The following is a 21,807-nucleotide window of genomic DNA, read 5'->3' as shown; positions in this document are numbered from 1 at the left end:
TAAAGTGTGGATTTGGTGCTTTATTCAAATGCAGCTGAGAACAGGTGAGTCTTCAACCTGGATTTAAATAAACTGAGTGTTTCAGCTGATCTGAGGCTTTCTGGGAGTTTGTTCCAGATATAAGGAGCATAAAAGCTGAATGCAGCTTCTCCGTGTCTGGTTCTGACTCTGGGAACTGATAAAAGATCGGATCCAGATGACCTGAGGGATCTGGATGGTTCATACTGGGTCAGGAGGTCATTGATGTATTTTGGTCCTAAACCATTCAGAGCTTTATAGGCCAGCATCAGAACTTTAAAGTCTATCCTCTGACGGACAGGCAGCCAGTGTAAGGACCTCAGAGCTGGACTGATGTGGTCCACTTTTTTGGTCTTAGTGAGGACTCGAGCAGCAGAGTTCTGAATGAGCTGTAGTTGTCTGACTGATTTTTTAGGTAGACCTGTAAAGATGCTGTTACATTGACTACAGAGGCTTAAGCTCAGGGGCATGAAGGAAAGCCACAGCCTTCAGGGAATGCAAGCGGGATTCTCAACACGGGATTCTCAACACACAGCCACTAAATGCACAGTAGAGTGCATTTAGTGACTGAGTCCATACGATCCAGAGGAGTTATTATCAAAGCAGGTTTGCCTTACAGTTTGCAGGTGGAGAACTGGCGACAGGGGAGGTAGGAGTTCCGGGTGAGGTGGCTGGGTTCCAAGAGCAGAGAATCTGTTGAATGCAATGAGGGCGGCTGGAGGGCAGGTTAGTTGAGCAGACCAGAGCTGAGGAGAACAGAGCTGCCAAGCCTAAGGCCAGTGACAGGAGAAAAGGTGAGTATTGTCTGGGATGTAGCGTGGAAATCGGCTGAGCAGCTGCAGAGAAAAACACGAGGTAAGTTTCTTTCTATGACAATCTCTCTTTAAGCAAAAGCTGTCATGGCCAGCACTAACTGTGGTTAGCAGAACACTTGGCAAAGAGTAGTGCTGAGTGCTAATCTTAAATGCTGGGAGCTCAATTGCCCGCAGGTGTGGAGACCAGTGTTGGTCAAGTTACTTGAAAAAAGTAATCAGTAACTAATTACTGATTACTTCCCCCAAAAAGTAATCCCATTACTTTACTGATCACTTATTTTCAAAAGTAATTAATTACTTAGTTACTTAGTTACTTTTTAAAAACCCGATTTACAACCTGAATAGGTAATAAAGTGATAGATCTTTCAGCCCAATTCTACTTTTTCTGCATAATCCATCATACAAAATGTAATCAAATGGAAAAGTCTCTTTTTTTTAACTTGTTTTATCAGTTTTAATCTTTTAACTTTATGCATCAAGCAAAAATTTAATTATATGCAACATTCTGACTTGAATAAATTAGTTTAACATTGAAACCTATTTTCTGCACATTCCAGCACATAAAATAAAATATTTTTTGTGTTTACACTCACTCTTTCAAATAGATGCAAGTAAAACACAGCAGAAAATAAATAAAGTCAAAGACTCAGCGGTCCTGTTGCTCTATTTTCACCTGTAAAGCAGGACTAGGGTAGGCGGAGGTTTACCCTGGTGCAGGTGTGCCGCGGTCAGTTGAAGAATCCGCGAGTTTCTCTGTGAGTTTCCCATTATGTCATAGCGCACTCGGTGCTTGCTTGGAAGTTTAGGGTTTTTTTTCGCTGTAAAAAGAAGTTTTCTTCCCACGCACAATGGACACTAATGTTTTTGTCACTTTTTATGGAATCAAACTCAAAGTAAGGTCAGTACTTCCACGCTTTAAACGCTGCACGCTCATACTCTCTCCCACAATCGATATATGATCCACTGTTGATCTGCACACAGCTGTTGTCACCAACGGCGCACTCGCTTACGTCACTGTCATGAGACATTCTCGCAGAAAATCACGGTTTTAGTAACGCAGTAATGCAGCGTTCCTACGGGAAAGTAACGGTAATCTAATTACCGTTTTTGCAATAGTAATCCCTTACTTTACTCGTTACTTGAAAAAAGTAATCAGATTACAGTAACGCGGTGGAGACATGCCAGAGTTCACTTGCCAGCAAGTAAAGATTTGTTGATACTGTTAATAAAGTTTACGATGTATGAGAGGCACAGAAAGATGTAAACATAAACATTTGTGTGTCGATCCTAACAGTGTGTCACTCTGACTTTTGATTTAGACACAAACATGAAAAGAGAACACCAAAGGTTTTGAAATACTGGGCAGCATGGTGGTCAACACTGTTGCCTCACAGCAAGAAAATGCTGTGTTCTAATCCACCGTGTGACCAGGACCTTGCTGTGTATAGTTTGCATGCTCTCCACATGTCTGCATGGTGCCATACATTACATTACTTAATATAGCCTAGCTTGTATTATTCAGAGTATTCCTTTGTGTTCTTAGTGTTAATATCTCATCTTTGTATATAGATTCACCCCGTCCCCCTGAGCCTGTATGTGAGTTTGCCTTACTAGTATGGGGTGTGCGAGAAGGCGAGCAGGTTATTTCAAATATCACACGCTTTGGTTACCAGTGCACATGAAAAGAGAAAGACTTCACTGAGTGAAAAAGGGATAAAGATACAAGCTGGTGATGATCCAGTGTAGCTGGTCTCAGGTGATGAAGAAACAGCCTGATCACCTTCTCTACAAAATCAAGATGAGTTTAAAAACTAAAATTTAGTTTTTCAAGGTATGTATGCTACTTTATATTTAAAGTGCTCATATTTCAACTGAATGCTGTTATGTGTATGCATCTCTACACATATTATAGGAAAATTTATAATAATCCACAGCAGATCTGATCAAAAGCAAAACTTTGTTCTTTCTTGCTGTCTTTCAATGTTAAAGTATAAAACCCCATTTAATTCAATATATTTTCAAGTCATATTCCACCACAGTTTTCTCAGTATTACATTTTGAATTTTTATTTATTTTATTTTTAGCTTAAAAATTAAAAAACACTAAGAAGTATTAAAGTATACTTTAACACTTCTTAGAAGGGGGGGTACAATACACACACTCACAGATTTGTGATTAGTTCAATTGTTTTATTTACAGTGTGCTGTCAGACTGCAATATTCATGTTTACTTTACTGCTCAGCTTGCTCTGTCACTCAGCTCAGCTGCACCATTATTTCTCTTGTGCTGGGGGTGGGTGGTGGGGCATGATTAGACAATTGTCATATGCTGTGTCTACCAGCTTCCCCTGACAACCCACTGCCCCACTCTTCCCCTGCAGCTGAGCATTAGATATCAGTGTAACACACTGCCTAGAATACAGTTATGTAACATCATCATCAATGAATATGAACTAGATGGAAGTGATCATGGCTTTTAAATTTTTTGCTGACTTTGACTACATGTCTGCTTTTACTTATTTCTGTTGCACTCTCTCTCTTTGCCATCTTCATCCAGCTTTCTCCCTTTCTCTCCCACACGATCCCCTGATTCAGTCTTTCTACTGTCACCAAAAGTTAAATAGAACAGTGAAACACTATTTACAAACTAATAAAGTTATAAACTGTTCTGTTTCAATTCATAACAGTATTCAAACTGAATACAGGCTGCTCTTGGCCACTGACAGGCAGCAGTCTTTTGATTTGTTGTCACTTGGCTCTGTAACTGTACTGTAAACAAACGATGAAACCAAATTTGACCAGAATGGGAATAGAGAACTTTAACAAACTAAGACAATAACCTCTTGTGATAATGGCCCATACTGTTTTTCACACCATGGCTGATAAATAAATAAAATAAAATGTATGTAAGTAAATATAATACTTTTTGTTCAGCGAATAAAACAATACAGGAACAGTGAATAAATGAGGATCACTACTGTCACTATTTATTGACGTCCCTGGGGTTAAAAAACTTTAAAAGAGAGAAACTATCAGTGAGATTGTCTGATATAGACATATATGTTACTAATGGAACTGTAGGAATGTCAAATATTTAATATAAAATGTAAATGTTTACATGAAAACTCAATGGTGGTCAGCTCATAATAATATATTAACATAAAACATAACACGGATTATTAATACATGGAAATGAATGGCAGACTTCATGAGTTAGTTAAAGCAAAAAAAAAATAATAATAATAATAATAATAATAGCACAAAGTTAATGCAGAGCTGTGAGCCAAAGAGGCAAGAAAAACAACACAGCACAGAAATAATACATCACAGTACCATTTGTACCATTAGCTGTTTCCATAATTTTATGAGCGGGGTTTATTTGAAATTTTGTTTATTGGAACAAAATTAAACAAAATTTCATTCATTAAAGGTTTATAAAGATTTATAAAGATTTACTCTGGAGTCATGTTTACAGCTAGTAAAAAGTCTCAAAGAAATTTTCTATTAAAGGTTTTAACATGTTTATGTACCTCATATACAGCCTTATACCTCAGTAATCTAATCTGACTTCTCTCTGCTCTGCCTGGTGTTCACTGACTTCATGTCACTGGGAGAGTGTGTCTCCTCTTCCTGGAAGGCTCTCCAGCACATTCAGGATGGATTTTCGTATTTCAGCCTTAAAATCTTGTCTCAAGAAGACATACAGCAGTGGATTCAAGCAGCAGTGAAGAACGACCAAATTTTTGGCAACAAAGATCCCAATTGAATGGCATAGTGAATTTTTTCATTTGGTGGAATAAATACTATCAGCTGAATGATAGGGAGTCCAGCCCAGAAAAAAGGCAACAATAATGGAAGCAATAACATTGTATAACTGCTTTTAGTTCTATAAAAAAGTAACCTGAATGGACTGCTGTGATTCATAGATTCATGCAGTCATGTATCAGATTAATGCTATGGCTAGTAAAAAAGCCCCAAAGCATTTTAAGATATTTTTGAAACATTTAGAATCATTTTTAAGATAGTTGTCACAATTGTCTGCCATTTACAGTTTAATTATTTGGTTTCTTATACCTCAGTATTCAAATCTGAGCTATTTTTGCTTTGACTGGTGACCACTGACCCTGTGTAAGTGCGAGTGCGTGTCTCCTCTTCCTGAAAGACAGTCTCCAAAACATTTCGGATGGATTTGCGGACTTTGTCCTTAAAATCATGGCCCATGAACACATACAGCAGTGGATTGAAGCAACTGTTGAGAAAGGCCAGACTGGTGGCCAGAGGCATCCCGACACCTATGACAAGATCTAATGTGTTGCTCTGAGTAGCAGACGTGAATTTCACTAGTTCAATTACACCAATTATGTAAAAGGGAGCCCAACACAGGAAAAAAGTGACAATAACAGCAGTGACGATTTTAAACGTGCGTGTTGATTGGCTGGCCATGGTGCGGTTTCTCCTCAGATGATGGATTAGGACAGCATAACAGGACACAATGACAGTGAAGGGAACTGCAAATCCCAGGAAGAGACGAGTGATAGTCATGGCTAGATGACGAAACTGAATCACAGATGGTGCTGTATAGTTATCAGAAAGAGCATAGTTGCTGAAACAGAGGATTTGGTTTTCAGACATTTTCTCAGTGTCCCTGAAGATGAAATATGGAGCACTGAGAATCAAAGCAACCACCCAAACACACAGACTCACATAGGATGCTTTGCGTACATTTCGGTGGTTCTGAGCCCAGATAGGCCACACCACAGACACACATCTGTCCACACTGATCACCACCAGAATGTAGACACTGGCAAACATGTTCAGAAAGCTGATGGTGGTGTTCAGCTTGCACATGAACTTGCCAAAAGGCCAGTGGAAACCTGAAGCTGTGTAAGTCACACTCAGGGGAAGAAATGCAGTGAAGAGGAAGTCAGCCACAGCAAGGTTGAGGTACCAAACTGTGTTAACAGTTTTCTTCATCTTGAACCCGGTCACCCAGATAACCACTCCATTCCCGAGCACGCCGAGGACAAAGGCCACGGAATAAAGGATTACAGACATTGTGTTGAGAGACTGTTTCAGCCCATCATACTTGTCACCATACACAGAGTCATTTTTATCAGGTGCAGCAGTTGTATTAATTTGATCGAAAGAGTTGTTGGTCATCTTCATCAATGTCTTCAGATCTGCATAGAAAAAAACATGAATTTATGTAAAAGTCATTTTTGATATTGATAATAATTCTGTCTTCACATATTGCACAGAAATATAAATTAATTACTCTTAAATTAATGTTTAATTTATAGTTAGTTATGAATCTTAGACAATAAAGGCTCAAAATGAACAGCAAATAAAATGCATTTAGCAGTGAAGGTCATCACTTGTAGTTGAGAGCACTGTTTTCAGCTCAAATTAGATTATAATCCATCCATTCAGTGTTAATGGCTACTTCAGTTCATGATTGCACTACTGTGGCAGCAACATTCACAATGTGATATGAAAATTCTTAACTGGCTGCTGAGCATAATGTATGCATGTAGTCACAGTTATCAGGAAACTGAAGAGTGTCCAAATCAGCAATGATGTTACAACACTAAAAGAGTATGTCACCGTAATTTCCCAACAATTGAACGCAAACACGAAAAAATAAATATCTGACCAAGAACTTCAGAAAAACTTAAATTATTCTTAAAATTTGCAGTCCTCAAAAAAAAAGTATAAATTTTTATTTGTTGGAACTGATTGAAACAGAATTAGAAGAAAAACAATTCAGACTTGTAGAACGCAAAGGAACAACAAATGCTATATTGATAAGCGTCCCAGAAAAAGCAGTTAAACTTCAAAAATATCTGTACTCATGTTTTATTGATGACATGAAAGCCTTCAGCACTATCAGCTACAAAAATCTAATAGTTATTATTAGTTCTGAACAATGGCAAAAAAAGACCTATTATGAAGAACATGCACTTGGAACAAACTGTGGCAATCAAAAGTGACAAAGAAATTTTCACTTCTGGTTTCGAAATTTGTCAAACTCAGAAGTGGTGTAGGGCAAAGTTGTGTGTTGTCAGCTGATCTGTTTCCTCTATACAGTGATTATATCTTGCGAGATTAAAGGAGTGCCAGGCATTGTGGTTGATGGGCACCTCATTAATAACCTGAGATGTGCAGACGACACTGTAATCAATTCAACATCTACAGAAAACAAATACTTATTGTATATAAGAAGAGTGAAGAAGTGGGACGGACATTAAGTCCCACATTCATTTTCTTGAATCTCAAGTAAACTTAGACAATGATCATTTCCAAAAAGAAAGACAATATAGTTCAACATCATACTAAAGAATTCCACACAACAAGGCAATAAGTTTAAATATTTGGGTATTACTGTGAGTAATGAAGATTGTTACGTAAAATCAAGATTTGGATTGCAAAAGGAAAGAAAGCTACCTCTGCAAGGACTACAGTTGATTGACAAATTTCCTTCAAGACAAGAAAGAGAGTCCTAGATGGCTACATCACACCTATCTTCATGTATGGAAGCAAAGAACGACCGACTAATGAAGAGGTTTTAAAATGCGCACACACCAAAAGATCATTAAATAAAACATCAGAGAGACAAGCAAGACTCTCTGGGACAAGTACTGAAAAAGGACAATTGGAATTAAATCTGGAAAAGATTGAAGGGAACAAAGACAAGGCAGAAGGCGAGAAACCGTCACTGGCAGAATACAAGACCGAAGGAAGAAAACACCAAATGAGTTGCTGGACTGTGTGAGAGAGAGGGCATCTAGTCTAAACGCCAATGCCATCCAATAAGACACTTAAGAAGAAGAAAATATGTATGGCTCTTCTGTCAGGTGTGGGTTGATGTGCAGTAGAAGAATATCAGAACAAACTGTGACACATTAATACAACCTAGACTAAACTATGTGTATTTAATATGCTCAATTAAACTTAATATGCTCAATTAAAAAAGATCATTTAAATGATAGGTGATATTTTTCAGCTTTGTTGGCCACTTGTTGACTGACCCATGAAAAGTGGTTTCTCAGTTTACTAAATAAAATAACTATTAAAGGGTTTTTGACAATCCAATCACAGGTTTACCTAATCGTCCATTTGATGTACTAAACGTTGGGCAATTACATCCATCATAATGGTCATGATGGCTGTGTGGGTTTGGGTGAGAATGTGGACTTTAATACTCACTGTGCAGTTGTTGAGCAACACTATGTCAATGGAATTGGAAAAAACCCCAAATTAAATTACTGCTTGTTTTTCTTCAGTGAAAAAGACCTTTACTTAACCTCTAGGTCTGACAGATGATAACAAACTTCTGCAGTTACTCTAACTGCTTGCACCATGCTATATTTGGCTGCCTACATTTATGTCTGCCTGCAGCTTGGTTTAGATGTATTAGTCAACACATTTTGACGAATAAAGAGGTCAAAGAAGTTATAACTGTGCAAAGAACCTTACCGGCAATTACTTTAGAAGTCACTACCCTCATGAAAGTAATGCTGTCTCTTAAGTTCAGTGGTTTAACTTAATTTTAAGAAATTAGCCTATTTGATTATTTAACACTACACTTCCAGTGAATAACTATCCCAGCAGTCAGTGTTTCTACGTTATGCAATAGTGTAAAAAATGAATTTCCTTCTTTTTAATTTTTTTTATATATGTATAAATATATATTCCATCCATTCATGCATGCATATAGATATTCAGGGAACTGAATTTTTGGGGGCGGAATCTTGAAAATGTATTAATCATGAGTGACTTAGTAATTAAAAACTGGGAAAGTCTTAAGTGTCAGAGGTTTATCTATTAAAAAGTAAATACATGATGATTTTACAATCGTACAACAGCAAAGTAACAAAGACGGCATACCTTTAGTAAAGCTCTCTTGTTGGTTGTTGAAGAATCTTCTGCAGATGAATGCCTCATCAAACTCTGACAGGTTATTATAACTGAGACTAATTTGTGGGTCGTATTTTGCCATTTATAACAAGGCAGATCCACCGGAAGTTTGCAAAAGTTTGCAGACAAATGAAAGAGAAAGAAAAAATGAGAGACAGCACTGTTGCATTGTCTTCAGCATGGCCTTAGTATCACTATCTTATTTTGCCATTTTCCTCCAGTTTCTTTCTTAACTCTCTAAGGCAGTGGTTCTCATACCTTTCACAATGAGTATCACCTCATGACATATATGGCTCTTGAAGTACCACCCTTATGACCGACATTAAAGTACAGCAGTACACCACATACAGTTCACACGAGACAATTTTATTTCTTATATAAATGTTATTTATTTTAACTGTCATAAACAGGATGTGACAAGTGATAATACCACTTGTCAAATCCTAATACCACTAGAGGGAGCTCACATACCACAGCTTGAGAACCAGTGCTCTAAGGCAGCTGTGCTATGAAACAATCTGAGGAAAACCAAGGTATTTCCACAGTCAGTGGCATATATTATAAAACAGTACAGATTGTAAAACATGAACCTTTCAGCTCATTGTACCTACATTCCTAATGGGTTTCTTTCTTTCTTTCCTTGTTTTTACTCAAGAGCATTCACACTGAATTAGGTTACAGATGTGGGTTACAGAATAATTATTACCTCTATAAAGTCACCACCTATAAAAAGTCTTTAAATGTTATAAAGCATAAAGGAAAGACTTACCAGATCTCTAGGAAAGTACAACTGAATTGGGCAGAGAAAGAACAAGGTGTTTAATGAATCCGCTGGTGTGGAAGTACGGAAAAGTTTTCAAAGGAAGAGGTTGTTAGGTTGGCTCAGGTTTACTGATTTGGAGATAAAGTTAAGGGGGTGAGGCTGAGATGGTTTTAAGACGTGCAGAGGAGGTGGATAACTAAAGGGACCAACAACAGAAGAAAATCGAGCATTGAGCAACAGAAATCAGAATGAAAACTGTTTTTCCCTGTCTATCAACATCCTGTTTTGCAGTCTTGTTTAACTCTACTTCTTACTCTAAAAGTCAACTGTCCACTTCTTGTATTTTTTCATGTCATGGAATAATTCCATGACATTGCAAGGAATTGTAAAACTGCTTGTGGAAACACCTTATGTGTTGTGATCAGAATGTAAACTGTAGACCTACAATATGAGTGGGAAAGCAGTTAAGCTAAAAATATGTTATTGATCGAAATGTTATTCACAAAAACAACTAAAAACATTTTGTCAAGTGTTCATAAATAAGTTTAAATTATATGGTAATATAAAATATATACCAAAGCTGCTGAGTTTGTTATGATTTTGTGATTCATTATTTTGGATTCAATAGATTTTAGGACTATCAGCTGTGTACCAACCTGACTTCTGCACAACACAACTGATGGAGTTCATCATGAAGCGCATTGAGAGTAGACCAAGAGTTCACAGCACTGTCAATAAAGCAAAGAGTGGCTGCTTTGAGTAATCTAAAATATAAGACATATTTATCAATTTATTTATCATATATTTAATGTCTTCAGTGTGTATCTACAATGTAGAAAGTGAAAATAACGAATTACATGAGAAAGTTTGTTCAAACTAATGACTGGTAGTGTATATATGAAGCAATCCAAGAAATATAAAGTCAAACACAAGCAGGCAGTATTCAGTATGACATGAAAACTAACCCAAACCCAATATGACAGGGAAAGTAAAACTACAAAAAAGACACAACAATCAAAGTAGAGCAGAAAGTCACTGACAAACATTTAGAGTAGACTCTGGTACAATACAATTCTATTAGTACCTACTCAGATTGACTTGACATGGTTCACCATGGTTTTCAGGTTTTTCCATTAGGCCATAGAACCTGATACCAGGTACATTTTAAGAACCTGCTCGGCTGGGGTTCCAAGCGATCCGACCAGGTACTAAATTGTGACGTTGTCAGACTGCATGTCACCGATTGGCTGGCTAGTAGTTTTCACTCGATGAGTCATGAGAGCATTTTGCTCACAAAAATCAAAACTTTTTTTAAAGCCCATTTTTAAGTTTATTCATAGTCTTCGTAATTTCTGAGATCATTCCACAGTTTATTGATATAGCCTTTTTTTTTCATTTGCCCATCTTTACTTCTTCTGCCTATTTAAGGTAATCTTGTCTCAGTCTTGTTACTGACTTGTTGCCAGTTAACCCAATTAGTTGCAAAATGTTTCCTCAAGCGGTTTCTTTTTAGAATGACTTACTTTCCAGCCTTTTGTTACCCTGTCCCAACTTTTCTGTTGCTGCCCTTAAATAAAACAACAACAACAACAACCAATTTTTGTCATGAATAGTAAAATGTCGCTTATCATAAATTAAGTTATCATAAATTAATATCTCTAGAAAATTAAAACCGCCGCCCAAGCATACAGATCACTAATAATTATAGCTCACTAATGATTATTTACTTTCCTTGACCGCAAGTAAAGACATGTTGATTCATAGAGTTCATGGAATTTTACGATTCATGAGAGGCACGGAAAAATTAGAATATAAACAAGCGTGCTGATCCACACCCGTGTGCACACAGGTGTACACACGGGTGTTCACAGACACAAACTACACCCTTCTTGGCTGCTACGTCAAAGCACATTGTGCGCTGTCAATCTTGCGTACTGCACAATAACATGCAATATTTAGTATCTACTGTTATCTACTGTTAACTAGTTTATTGTGATGGTGTTGTATTTAGTATGTTGCTCTTTTTTGTTTGTTTTCTCTTCTATTTTTTCTTATCCCCATACAGGTGATCCAGGTGTTTTGTTTGTTTTTCTTTTTTTTTTCTTCCCCCCTTTCTCACCATCTCATCTCTCCCTCTCATTCTTTCATTCTTTCTCCCTCTCCTATCCCCAGTCATGTCTGTCCCGTCTGTAACAACCAAATATCAAATCAAATAAATGCATAATTATAATAAAGGTCAATCAAATGGACCAATATGGCAAGGCCATGATGATGCAATTGGTAAAATAAATCGCTTGGCATCTTTCTTAGCCTTCAGACAACAATTCTGATGGCTAAAGATCCAAACAGGACAGGCAAAAAAAAAAAGAATATAAACATTTGTGTGCTGATCCTAATAGTGGTAACATATCTCACAGATGTCATTGTGACTTTCAGTTTGGAAATAAACATGAAAAAGGAACACCAAAGGTTTCAGGAAATAACAGTTTTGAAATATGGGGTAGCATGATGGTTAACACTGTTGCCTCACAGCAAGAGAGTCCTGTTTTCAGATCGACTGTGTGACCGAGGCCCTTTCTGTGTGGAGTTGAACCATGAGAAGGTGGTATTCATAAAACTATTAGAAACAAAAATAAGACAATGCAGTTGTTTGTTTTCTTTTTTAAAAATGTGTTTTTAATAAAAATGGAAGTGTAACTGCCTGTCCTTTCACTCAAAGTGGCATTTGTTATGTGTATCATAATAGTTGTCGCTGCCCGGAGTTGGGTGAGAAAGTTCAGTCCAATAATCACCGTGTAGCAGCTGAGCAAATGTACGTTAATGAATGTAAAACTAAATTATGATTCCCATCAAATAAGAATGAAATAAAGAAACAAAATGCCCATTTCTTATCCACTAGGTCTTACAGAGTTCAACCAAAACCAAAACTATATCATGAACTACCACAGTTACTCAATACATGTGGCTTCTTGATCCATGTTGTTTTGCATGTCTGTATTTATGTGTGTGTGCAAGTTAGTTTAGCCTGTATGAATTCCCTTCTCATAGTCACATGGATATGTAACCTTTTCTTTTCACTTGTTTACTTTACGAAGAACTTTGAACTCTCAGGTTTTGATTAATCCCCTATTCAACAAGTTTCCAGTCCGATTTATGTGCAAACTAGATAATAGGTGTTTTGTTATATATGTTTGAGTAGTAGTTATATATTTCTTGCCTTATCTATTTTTGAAGAGGTTTTTCAAACGGCCATGCAAAACCTACTTACACATGAGACACTATTAGAAACACATTTCAGTGCAGTTTCAGTGCAACTCCTTGGTGTGAAGGGGGGTGTTGAAGGTAGACTGGTACACCCTGACACTAACACAGAGCATAACCAAGGAGCGGCTGCCTTAGGAATGTGTGGGGGTTATGGGAGGATGGTGCTCCTGTATTTGTGATACCGCAGCAAGGTACAGACAGGACTAACCAGGAAGGGCTAAAGTTTAAACCATGGCCTCTCTCCATTGATAGCCAATCACAAGTATTTTCTGTTTTGAATATATCATTTTAGTTACGAATTGTACAGGACTTCTGGGTGTGCACACTGCTTGACACTGAGAAGTCCACAGTCCTGGGATATCGAAAAACATGGGGAATTTGTTTATTTCACATCTAGTTGCTAGTCAATACAATATGCTGCCAGATCCCAGAATACACGTGTATGTTACAGTCACAACTTTTCTTTAACAGTCTCAGCATTTTTCCTTCCTTGTTTTTATGGGTATTTCTCCAAAACATGCATTAATCACAATTGTTGATTCTCTGGTATATTTAATAATAATAATAATAATAATAATAATAATAATAATAAATCATTCTTGAGAATTCTGTATTGCTAGCAATGCAATGGATCATTATTTCACAGGGGAGTATTATCAAGATGTGACAATAGCAAAAGTGGCCAGTAGGTGTCACTGTCAAGCTTGGTTTCAGATTGTTTTGAAACTTTTGCACAACGGCTTTGAATGTGTCATTTTTTTCCTCAAAGCCTTGTTTTGCTCATTACTGGCAAACACTGAAGTTGCTCCAAGAACAGGTGCATGATCACTTACAGATAAGTGGGGAGCAGTGTTGGTCAAGTTACTTGAAAAAAGTAATCAGTAACTAATTGCTGATTAAGATATATAGAAAAGGATTCAAAGCAAACTGATCAGAGTGTTAATGATACTACTCAGAAACGTTTTTGTAAAGGACTCTGTGCGATAACGCAGTTATTTTGTATATTCATAGACAGAAAACAAAGTAACCACGTGGGTTAACAGTGTGATTTGATGTTGTGGTTTTTGTTACGAGATAATTGTGGAGAAAAAGATAAAAGAATGTGTACATGAGCATAAAGGATAAATACGGAAATTCTGTTTAACAAAGTGAAATAAAGGAAGCAGAACTCACATCTCCCGTATCTACCTTTTGTATATAAATCAGAGCCACCCGAAGGCAGTTTTCCTCTTTAGACTGCTGCCCTTTAACACTGAAGCATTTATATAAAACAGCTCCCTCTGCTGGTATATGTAATGTGTTTTCTGTGATTTTAATGATTTCTCATCAAATGAGTTGTAGAACTAGCTGTTATGTTCCCCTAAAAGGGTCCAGGCGATTAGGGAGAGTAACAAAAAGTGTCCGGGTCGGAAAAAGGAGACAGAGAGGCAAAATGATTAAATTAAAGAGTTTTATTAAAGTTTCTATTAATAACTCAACTAAAAGAGATGGACAAGCCACTATCACCATTTAAAGAAACAAAACAAAACTCAAGCGTCGGCCAGTAAACTGAAAAGTAAGTCAGAAAAGGGTTAGTAACCAAACACACTCCTCTCCACCAAGCAGGAGCAAACAATCACAAGATTCAGCTCACTAGCTGCAACCACCAAACACTCACACAGCTCACTAGATAAAACCCGTCACATGGCACTCTGGCACCAGAGCTTACTCACCTTTCTCTGCCTTTAAATACCTTTAATTGCTGATGTGAGTCAGCTGTACAAAAGAAAAATGTGGCACCTAAGGCAGGAGAGACATCTGTGACAAACGATACTACCAATGAAGCACCATCAGAACTAATGAAGCACCACTCTCATGTTTCGCAGGTGGGACGCAGATAGACTCAAAGGCAGGCTGACATAGACCGAATAAAAGAGTCCAGGGAAACAAAGTCCATTCCGTGAAACAGCAAAGTAACCAGCAAGTTCCCAATAAAGGAGTAAGGGGGGGACAAGGAAGACCGCTGGAAAGAAAACGCAGTTATATGCCAACAGTAAGGGGATAATCGGTGGGGGTGGGGGGCTGAACTGAAAACCAGAAGGCACAAAAACTATCAAAATGAAGCAGGAAGAAGACAAGAAACACAGAGACAACACAGAGTTCTGAAATTAGGAAGGTGAAAATAGGAGAGACAGGATAAACTTACAATTAATGAACAAATTTTGGACCAGAGATGGACCGATCCAATATTACGTATCGGTATCGGTCTGATACTGACCTAAATTACTGGATCGGATATCAGAGAGAAATAAAAAAAATTAATCCGATCCATTAAATATCACAAAAGCACCTCAGAAAACTTGCGACATGGCGTAACTCAGCTCATAACCTTAGCACGTGGGAGCTGTATGCGTCATGCAAGTGCAAGACCTGTCGGTGGTTTGGTTGAGCATTTGAAGCCTCACTACCAAACCAGCATTTCATCTCCGAGGAAGTTATCCCAGAGAGAAGTAAAGCAAGTGTTTACGTTCATCTCTGAATGTTTCTAAAGCATTCCCACGTTAAGCTTAACAACCGATATATGGAGCGACTGCCTCTTCTCTCCCCCTTATACAAAATGCAGCAAGATATTTTATTGATTAAAAAATACACTATATCGGATTCATATAGGTATATATATAGGGCAGCACGGTGGCACGGTGGTTAGCACTGTTGCCGCACAGCAAGAAGGTCCTGAGTTCAATTCCACCATCAGGCCGGGGTCTTTCTGTGTGGAGTTTGCATGTTCTCCCCGTGTTTGCGTGGGTTTTCTCCGGGTACTCCGGCTTCCTCCCACCGTCCAAAGACATGCAGCTTGTGGGGATAGGTTAATTGATTAATCCAAATTGTCACTAGGTGTGAATGGTTGTCTGTCCCTGTGTGTTAGCCCTGCGACAGACTGGCGACCTGTCCAGGGTGTACCCCGCCTTTCGCCCTATGACAGCTGGGATAGGCTCCAGCGCTCCCCGCGACCCTGAAAAGGATAAGCGGAAGAGGATGGATGGATGGATGGTATCGGACACAAAAAAGTGGTATCGTGCCATCTCTACTTTGGACACAGAGAAAACTAGGTTCTAAAATAAGTAAAACTAAGAAAACATAAACACAAAACTGAGACAACCAGAAAGAAAACAATCCATTTCCACAATTTGTAAATAAAAGTACAAAACCCAATATAAATAAACACAAATACAAAAATTATTGCGAAAATAAAAACTTGGGCAAAAGATACAGGGACTGAGACAATCGCAGGTAGTATAGATGGATATATCAAGTTGCTCCTGTTTGTCACTTTTTATGTGTTTCTCACTTGTTTTTGGTACATATGGAGAATACTGTGCGTAATAGGCATTGCATTATTTTGTTTTTTGATTAAGAATGTTAAGAAGTTACACTAAAATATTTTAGCATTCCAAAGTGTTTCAAATGCCCCCAGAAATGTTAACTTGCTGTACAATATCACAGTAATAATATATAATATAGTTAAAAAAGAGAATGCTTTTGATCAACATTCCTAAAATTAATTAATTAATATTATTAAATCTTAAGAGATTAACTCTATAATTTGAGAGGATCCATGAATTTAAAGAAAAGGTAATTTGTTAGACACAGTTAAAGTCACTATGTACAGTACAATGTATTTATCTCTTTAATCGCATTACAACTGTGTGTCAGACTCTAACTTCTTATTGTTCTGAGTGGTTGCATTTGTATAGATATAAGAGCGAGGAACTTCTTCCTGGAAGGCAGTCTCCAAGATGTTGTGGATAGATTTGTGGACTTGACTCTTAAAATCCTGGCCCATGAACACATACAGCAGTGGATTCAGGCAGCTGTTGAGAAAGGCCATACTGGTGGCTATTGGTAACCCAATTATGGTGATATCATCTAATATCTCACTTGAATATTCTGGCATGTGATTTGCCATCTCAATTAGACCCATGATGTGAAAGGGAGCCCAGCACAGAAAGAAAGTGATGATAATAGCAGCGATGATCTTAAAGGGGCGACTTGACTGATTGGCCAGTGTGCGGTTTCTTCTGAGACGATGGATTATAACAGCATAACAGGAGACAATGACAGTAAAGGGCACAACAAATCCCAATAGGAAACGCGTGATAATCATGGCCTGATGAGTCTCATTATATGTGTCCTCGTCACCAGAAAGAGCATAGTTGTTGAAGCAGTTGATGATATCCTTATTGTGGTACGATGGTCCGACGTCCCTGAAGATGAAGTATGGAGCACTGAGAATCAAAGCCACCACCCAAACACACAGACTCACATAGGATGCCTTGCGTACATTTCGGTGGTTCTGAGCCCAGACGGGCCACACCACAGACACACATCTGTCCACACTGATCACCACCAGAATGTAGACACTGGCAAACATGTTCAGAAAGCTGATAGTGGTGTTCAGCTTGCACATGAACTTGCCAAAAGGCCAGTGGAAATCCAAAGCTGTGTAAGTCACACTCAGGGGCAAAAACGCAGTGAAGAGGAAGTCAGCCACAGCAAGGTTGAGGAACCAAACTGTGTTAACAGTTTTCTTCATCTTGAACCCGGTCACCCAGATAACCACTCCATTCCCGAGCACACCGAGGACAAAAGCCAGGGAGTACACAACCATAGACATGGTGTTCAGAGAATGTCTCAACTCAGCATACTGGTAAACAGGTGCAGCAGTTGTGTTGAATTGATGAAAAGATCTAGTGGTAATCTCTATCACTGCCTTGGGACCTGCAGTGGTATCACAAAAAAAATAAATATATAAATGCATTATGTAAAATTCATCTTTCAATTTTTTTCTTTCTGTTATAACTAATTGCATTGAATGATACTCAGTTATTTTTTAAATTGCTACTTAATGTCTAGTTAGTTGTAAACAAATCTTAAACACTAACTGCTTCAATTAAACACTGACTGCATTTAGCAGTGAAGGGTCACTTGTAAGTCAGATATCTCAGGTATAATCAAGGCTATGAAAGCAGAACATGTGAAAAAAATTGTAGTTGGCTGTTTTGGTATAGATTATTTCTTGATAGAAGAGCATGAACAGTGACTAATTCATTTACAGATTTAGAAAATGAATTAGTTCTAGACTTCAGTAGTAATGAGTTAAGTAAAAGGAAGAATTAAAGAGTGAAGATAATACATTTACGAGACTATATAAGGGAAGGGAGGGGGGGGGGGGAGGAAAAGTAGATAAAACCAGTAGTTAAAATGTAAGTTTTGAAGTTTAAGCTTAAAAATAAAACAGTGTGGATTTGGTGCTTTATTCAAATGCACAGGCAGCCAGTGTAAAGACCTCTGAGCTGAGCTGATGTGGTCCACTTCTTTGGTCTTAGTGAGGACTCGAGCAGCAGTTCCGAATGAGCTGTAGTTGTCTGACTGATTTTTTAGGTAGACCTGTAAAGATGCTGTTACAGTAATCAAGCCTACTAAAGATGGCAGGTAGTGTTTTTTTTTATGACATATATACACTGGGATAGCATATTCAATGGTGTCACTATGTTAAGTATTTGACTAAAAAGCTCAAGTTGTGTTTGACCTATATACACAGATTAACTGTTGTCTACATTTATAACATATGTTAACTCTTGATGCACAGCTGTTGTTTTGCAGACTAATAATTCACATAAAGAGGTAGTTTAGATAGTTTTATGTTTGGTTTTGATAGGTTCATGACTTATACTTCTAAAAAGAGGACGATTTGTTGTTACTTTATTATTCCTATTAACATATACGAACTGAAAGTCACTAATGACGCTATCAGTCTGTGAGAGGTGTAGGAAAATGAGGTCATGGACATTTTGTATTTCTTTGTCTGCCATGATGTATCACTCATGAAGCAGCATCTATAACTTTGTCAGTTTTGTTGCTTTGTGTTGACTGACAACCATGAGAAGTCAGCGCTCAGTGAGCTAAAATAATTAAGAATCACAGGGTGACTTTTTAAATAAAGATTAATTAGTGTCACCCTCTGTACTTTAACGTGAATATGTGCAAAATATGGCATTTGTAGGCAGTTACATACGTCATATTTTTAACACTATTGTTGGATGATAAGGTGAGGTTTCAGACAGATTCAGAAGAAGTTGAGCAATTATGTCTGACAGAGTGAAACCAAAAAAAAAATGTATTATTGACAATTTTACAGCAGCAAAATAATAAATATTGTTTACCTTTAGTAAAGCTCTGTTGTTGGTTGTTGATGAATCCACTCCAGAAGAATCACTGATCAAACTGTGACACATTGATTATATATAAACCCATTCTGAGAAAAAAAACCGCTGCTGAATTTGGCTTTCAGAAAAAGTCTGAAACCAAAATGAGATCATCTGTATTTTCCAGTGGCTACCGTAGAGGTTTTCTGTCAGCATCCTGTTTTCTAATCTAAATGAAGTCTCTTTATTAGCTGTGAAAGACGCTGTAGTGAAACAAGTTTGACACACCTTGTGTGTCTTCAAAAAGTAACGTGTGACTAAAACATGAACAGCATCAAGGTCGGATTCTAGTGGAAACATAAGAATTTAGATTGAAGCTAAACTTAAAAAAAAAGATTTGTTGAAATAAACCTTTGCAAACAGATCAAAACCAGATTTGGACAAATGTGAAGGATTTCCCGTAATAATGTCAGTTTGCTTTTCTTTTTAATGCAATATTTCTAAAATATTCTATGATCTCACAGGATGACGTTCATCCTACACACTCTGCCTCACCAGAATTGGTTTTCACAACCACAGTTACTTTTAACGTAATATTTAAGCCTGTGTGTTCTGAGCCATCATTGTTGAGGAATCTAACCCTACGCGAAGTTTTGCTTTTTCTAAATTGTTGCGTTGTCAGCAAAGAATGTAACGATTCCTACTAACATGCATCAAAAATGACATTTTCTCCAAAAAATAAAGGTAATGGTTAGGGTTTAGGGTCATCGCCGACGCTGACTCATATATCTTTATATCTCTAAAGCAAAGCATAATGTGGTGGCACGAATCAGGGACACACACAGACTCACACAGGATGCTTTGTGTACATTTTGGTGGTTCTGAGCCACATCACAAACACAGTATGGATCATCAGTCCATACTGATGATCAGTCCATACTGATCACCACCAGAACGTAGACACTGGCAAACATCAGAATCAGAATCAGAATACTTTATTGATCCCTGGGGGAAATTATTTTTTGTTACAGTGCTCCATTTTAAACCAACATTAAGACAAGACAGACAATACACTAACTAAGAATAGTACAATATATACATATATATACATACATACATACATAAGTCACTCATAAATAAATAGTTGGAAAAGAAACATGTGTAGTTGTAGCAGTAACCAGTGTGTTAAGTGGATGCGTTGTACAGGGAGATGGCCACAGGCAGGAATGATTTCCTGTGTCGTTCAGTGGTGCTTTTCGGTAATCTCAGTCTCTCACTGAACGTGCTCCTGTGACTGACCAGCATGTCATGGAGGTCAGAAAGCTGTTCAGAAAGCTGATGGTGGTGTTCAGCTTTTACATGAAGTTGCTAAAAGGCCAGAGGAAACCTGAAGCTACGTATGTCACACTCAGGGGAAGAAATGATACAAAGACGAAGTCAGCCACAGCAAGGTTGAGGTACCAAACTGTCTATCAGCCCAATATCATTGCCAATATCAGGTGCAGTTGCAGTTGCAGTTGTACCGATTAGATCAAACGAGTCATTGGTCGTCTCCATCACTGTCTTAAGAATGACATAAAGAAACAACAAAATTAAATCATTTTGTAATGTCTGTTTTTCAAAGCTCTTCTTTCAGATGTGCATGCACACTATCAGTGAAAGGTTTGATCACACCTTCTCATTTAAAAGTTTTTCTTTATTTTTCGTACTTTCTACATTGTAGATACATAGTGGGGACATCAATTACATGATGCAAGATATATGGAATTATGTAGCAAACACAAAATGGATAAATAACTAAATATGTCGTATTTTTTAGATTCCTGAAAGTAGCCACCCGTTGCTTTGTTGACAGCACTGCACTCTGATTGGGGCCATTGTCTTAAGGTCATTGCCTTGTTGAAAAATAAATGATAGTCCAACTAAATGCAAACCAGGTGTCATTGCAGAATGCTGTGGTAGCCATGCTGGTTCAGTGTACCTTCAATTTTGAATAAATCCCTAAGATGAGCGGGTGAATTTTAAGACTGAAGTTGTTGAACAAGCTTATTTGACTGAAAAGTAACAAGATCCCTTTTTTAATCCACTAGGACAAAGAGTATTATCGAAACTAAAATTTTATAATGAAATACTAAAATAATCAAATTAAATAATCAATAATGAAAAGATTTTTTGACAGAAAAGCACTGAGATTTAAGACATGCAGAATGTAAGCTGATCGATTCACAAAAGGCAAGCATAAAATCGTTTGACTTGAGCAATGATGTCAGCTCTGAGTTTTACCATGTGAGAAAGTGGAAATAATGTAAAGAATAGACAAGCAGGCATACAGCAAGACAGGTGAATAGAATTTCTCTTTATTGAACTTAACCATAAGCTTGATTTTGGTGTTTTGTTTTTGACGTTGCAGATAGATGGACGAAATCAGTCACAGTCTTAAAAACGAAACATTGACCAAACGGTTTATAGAAGCTACAAATATGCCAGGAACCTTACTGTGAATTACTTTAAGTCACTATCCTATCAATTGGGCCACCCTACTTAATTGTAATAATGCCAGTGACAACATATTCCAGAAATCAATGGCCAGGCCTGAGGCTTGGGGACGCCATGGGGACGCCATGAGCAGCTGCACTGTGGATTTTGAGCTGATGTGTCCCCAGCTTCTCACAGGTAGTGTCATGGTCCGTGGTCCTGTGTCTGTGGAATGCGTGATGCTCGGGTAGCCACACCCCCGGGCTGGGCCATCACCGGCACACCTGCTCTCCATCGCGGTGATTACATGAAGAGCTACTTAACCCGGCGCTGACGGATGCTCCACGCCAGTCCGTTAATCACCTCACAGT

At 37.8% G+C, this 21,807-nt stretch overlaps 2 protein-coding genes across 2 annotated transcripts; both read right to left on the bottom strand.

Annotated features, from left to right (window-relative positions):
* Nucleotides 1-4,900: 4,900 nt before the first annotated feature.
* LOC146622346 (chemerin-like receptor 1) lies at nt 4,901-5,998 on the bottom strand. The gene has a single exon (XM_085365065.1). The coding sequence runs from the start codon at nt 5,996-5,998 to the stop codon at nt 4,901-4,903; it is 1,098 nt and encodes a 365-aa protein (XP_085221191.1).
* Nucleotides 5,999-16,452: 10,454 nt separating this feature from the next.
* Nucleotides 16,453-17,430, bottom strand: LOC146622345 (chemerin-like receptor 1). Its single transcript, XM_085366805.1, has one exon. The coding sequence runs from the start codon at nt 17,428-17,430 to the stop codon at nt 16,453-16,455; it is 978 nt and encodes a 325-aa protein (XP_085222931.1).
* Nucleotides 17,431-21,807: the final 4,377 nt, after the last annotated feature.

Source organism: Diplotaxodon limnothrissa, linkage group LG11, assembly GCF_057381915.1.
Source record: "Diplotaxodon limnothrissa isolate DT_005_m linkage group LG11, D_limnothrissa_male_GT1.1, whole genome shotgun sequence".
In the NCBI taxonomy this organism is placed as follows: Eukaryota; Metazoa; Chordata; class Actinopteri; order Cichliformes; family Cichlidae; genus Diplotaxodon; species Diplotaxodon limnothrissa.
The sequence above is the reverse complement of the archived record's forward strand: the minus strand, read 5'-3'. Positions and strand labels throughout refer to the sequence as shown.

Bases quoted from the DNA above. Each gene is read 5' to 3' on its own strand.
- LOC146622346 (XM_085365065.1), bottom strand. From the start codon at position 5,998: ATGAAGATGACCAACAACTCTTTCGATCAAATTAATACAACTGCTGCA.
- LOC146622345 (XM_085366805.1), bottom strand. From the start codon at position 17,430: ATGTCTATGGTTGTGTACTCCCTGGCTTTTGTCCTCGGTGTGCTCGGG.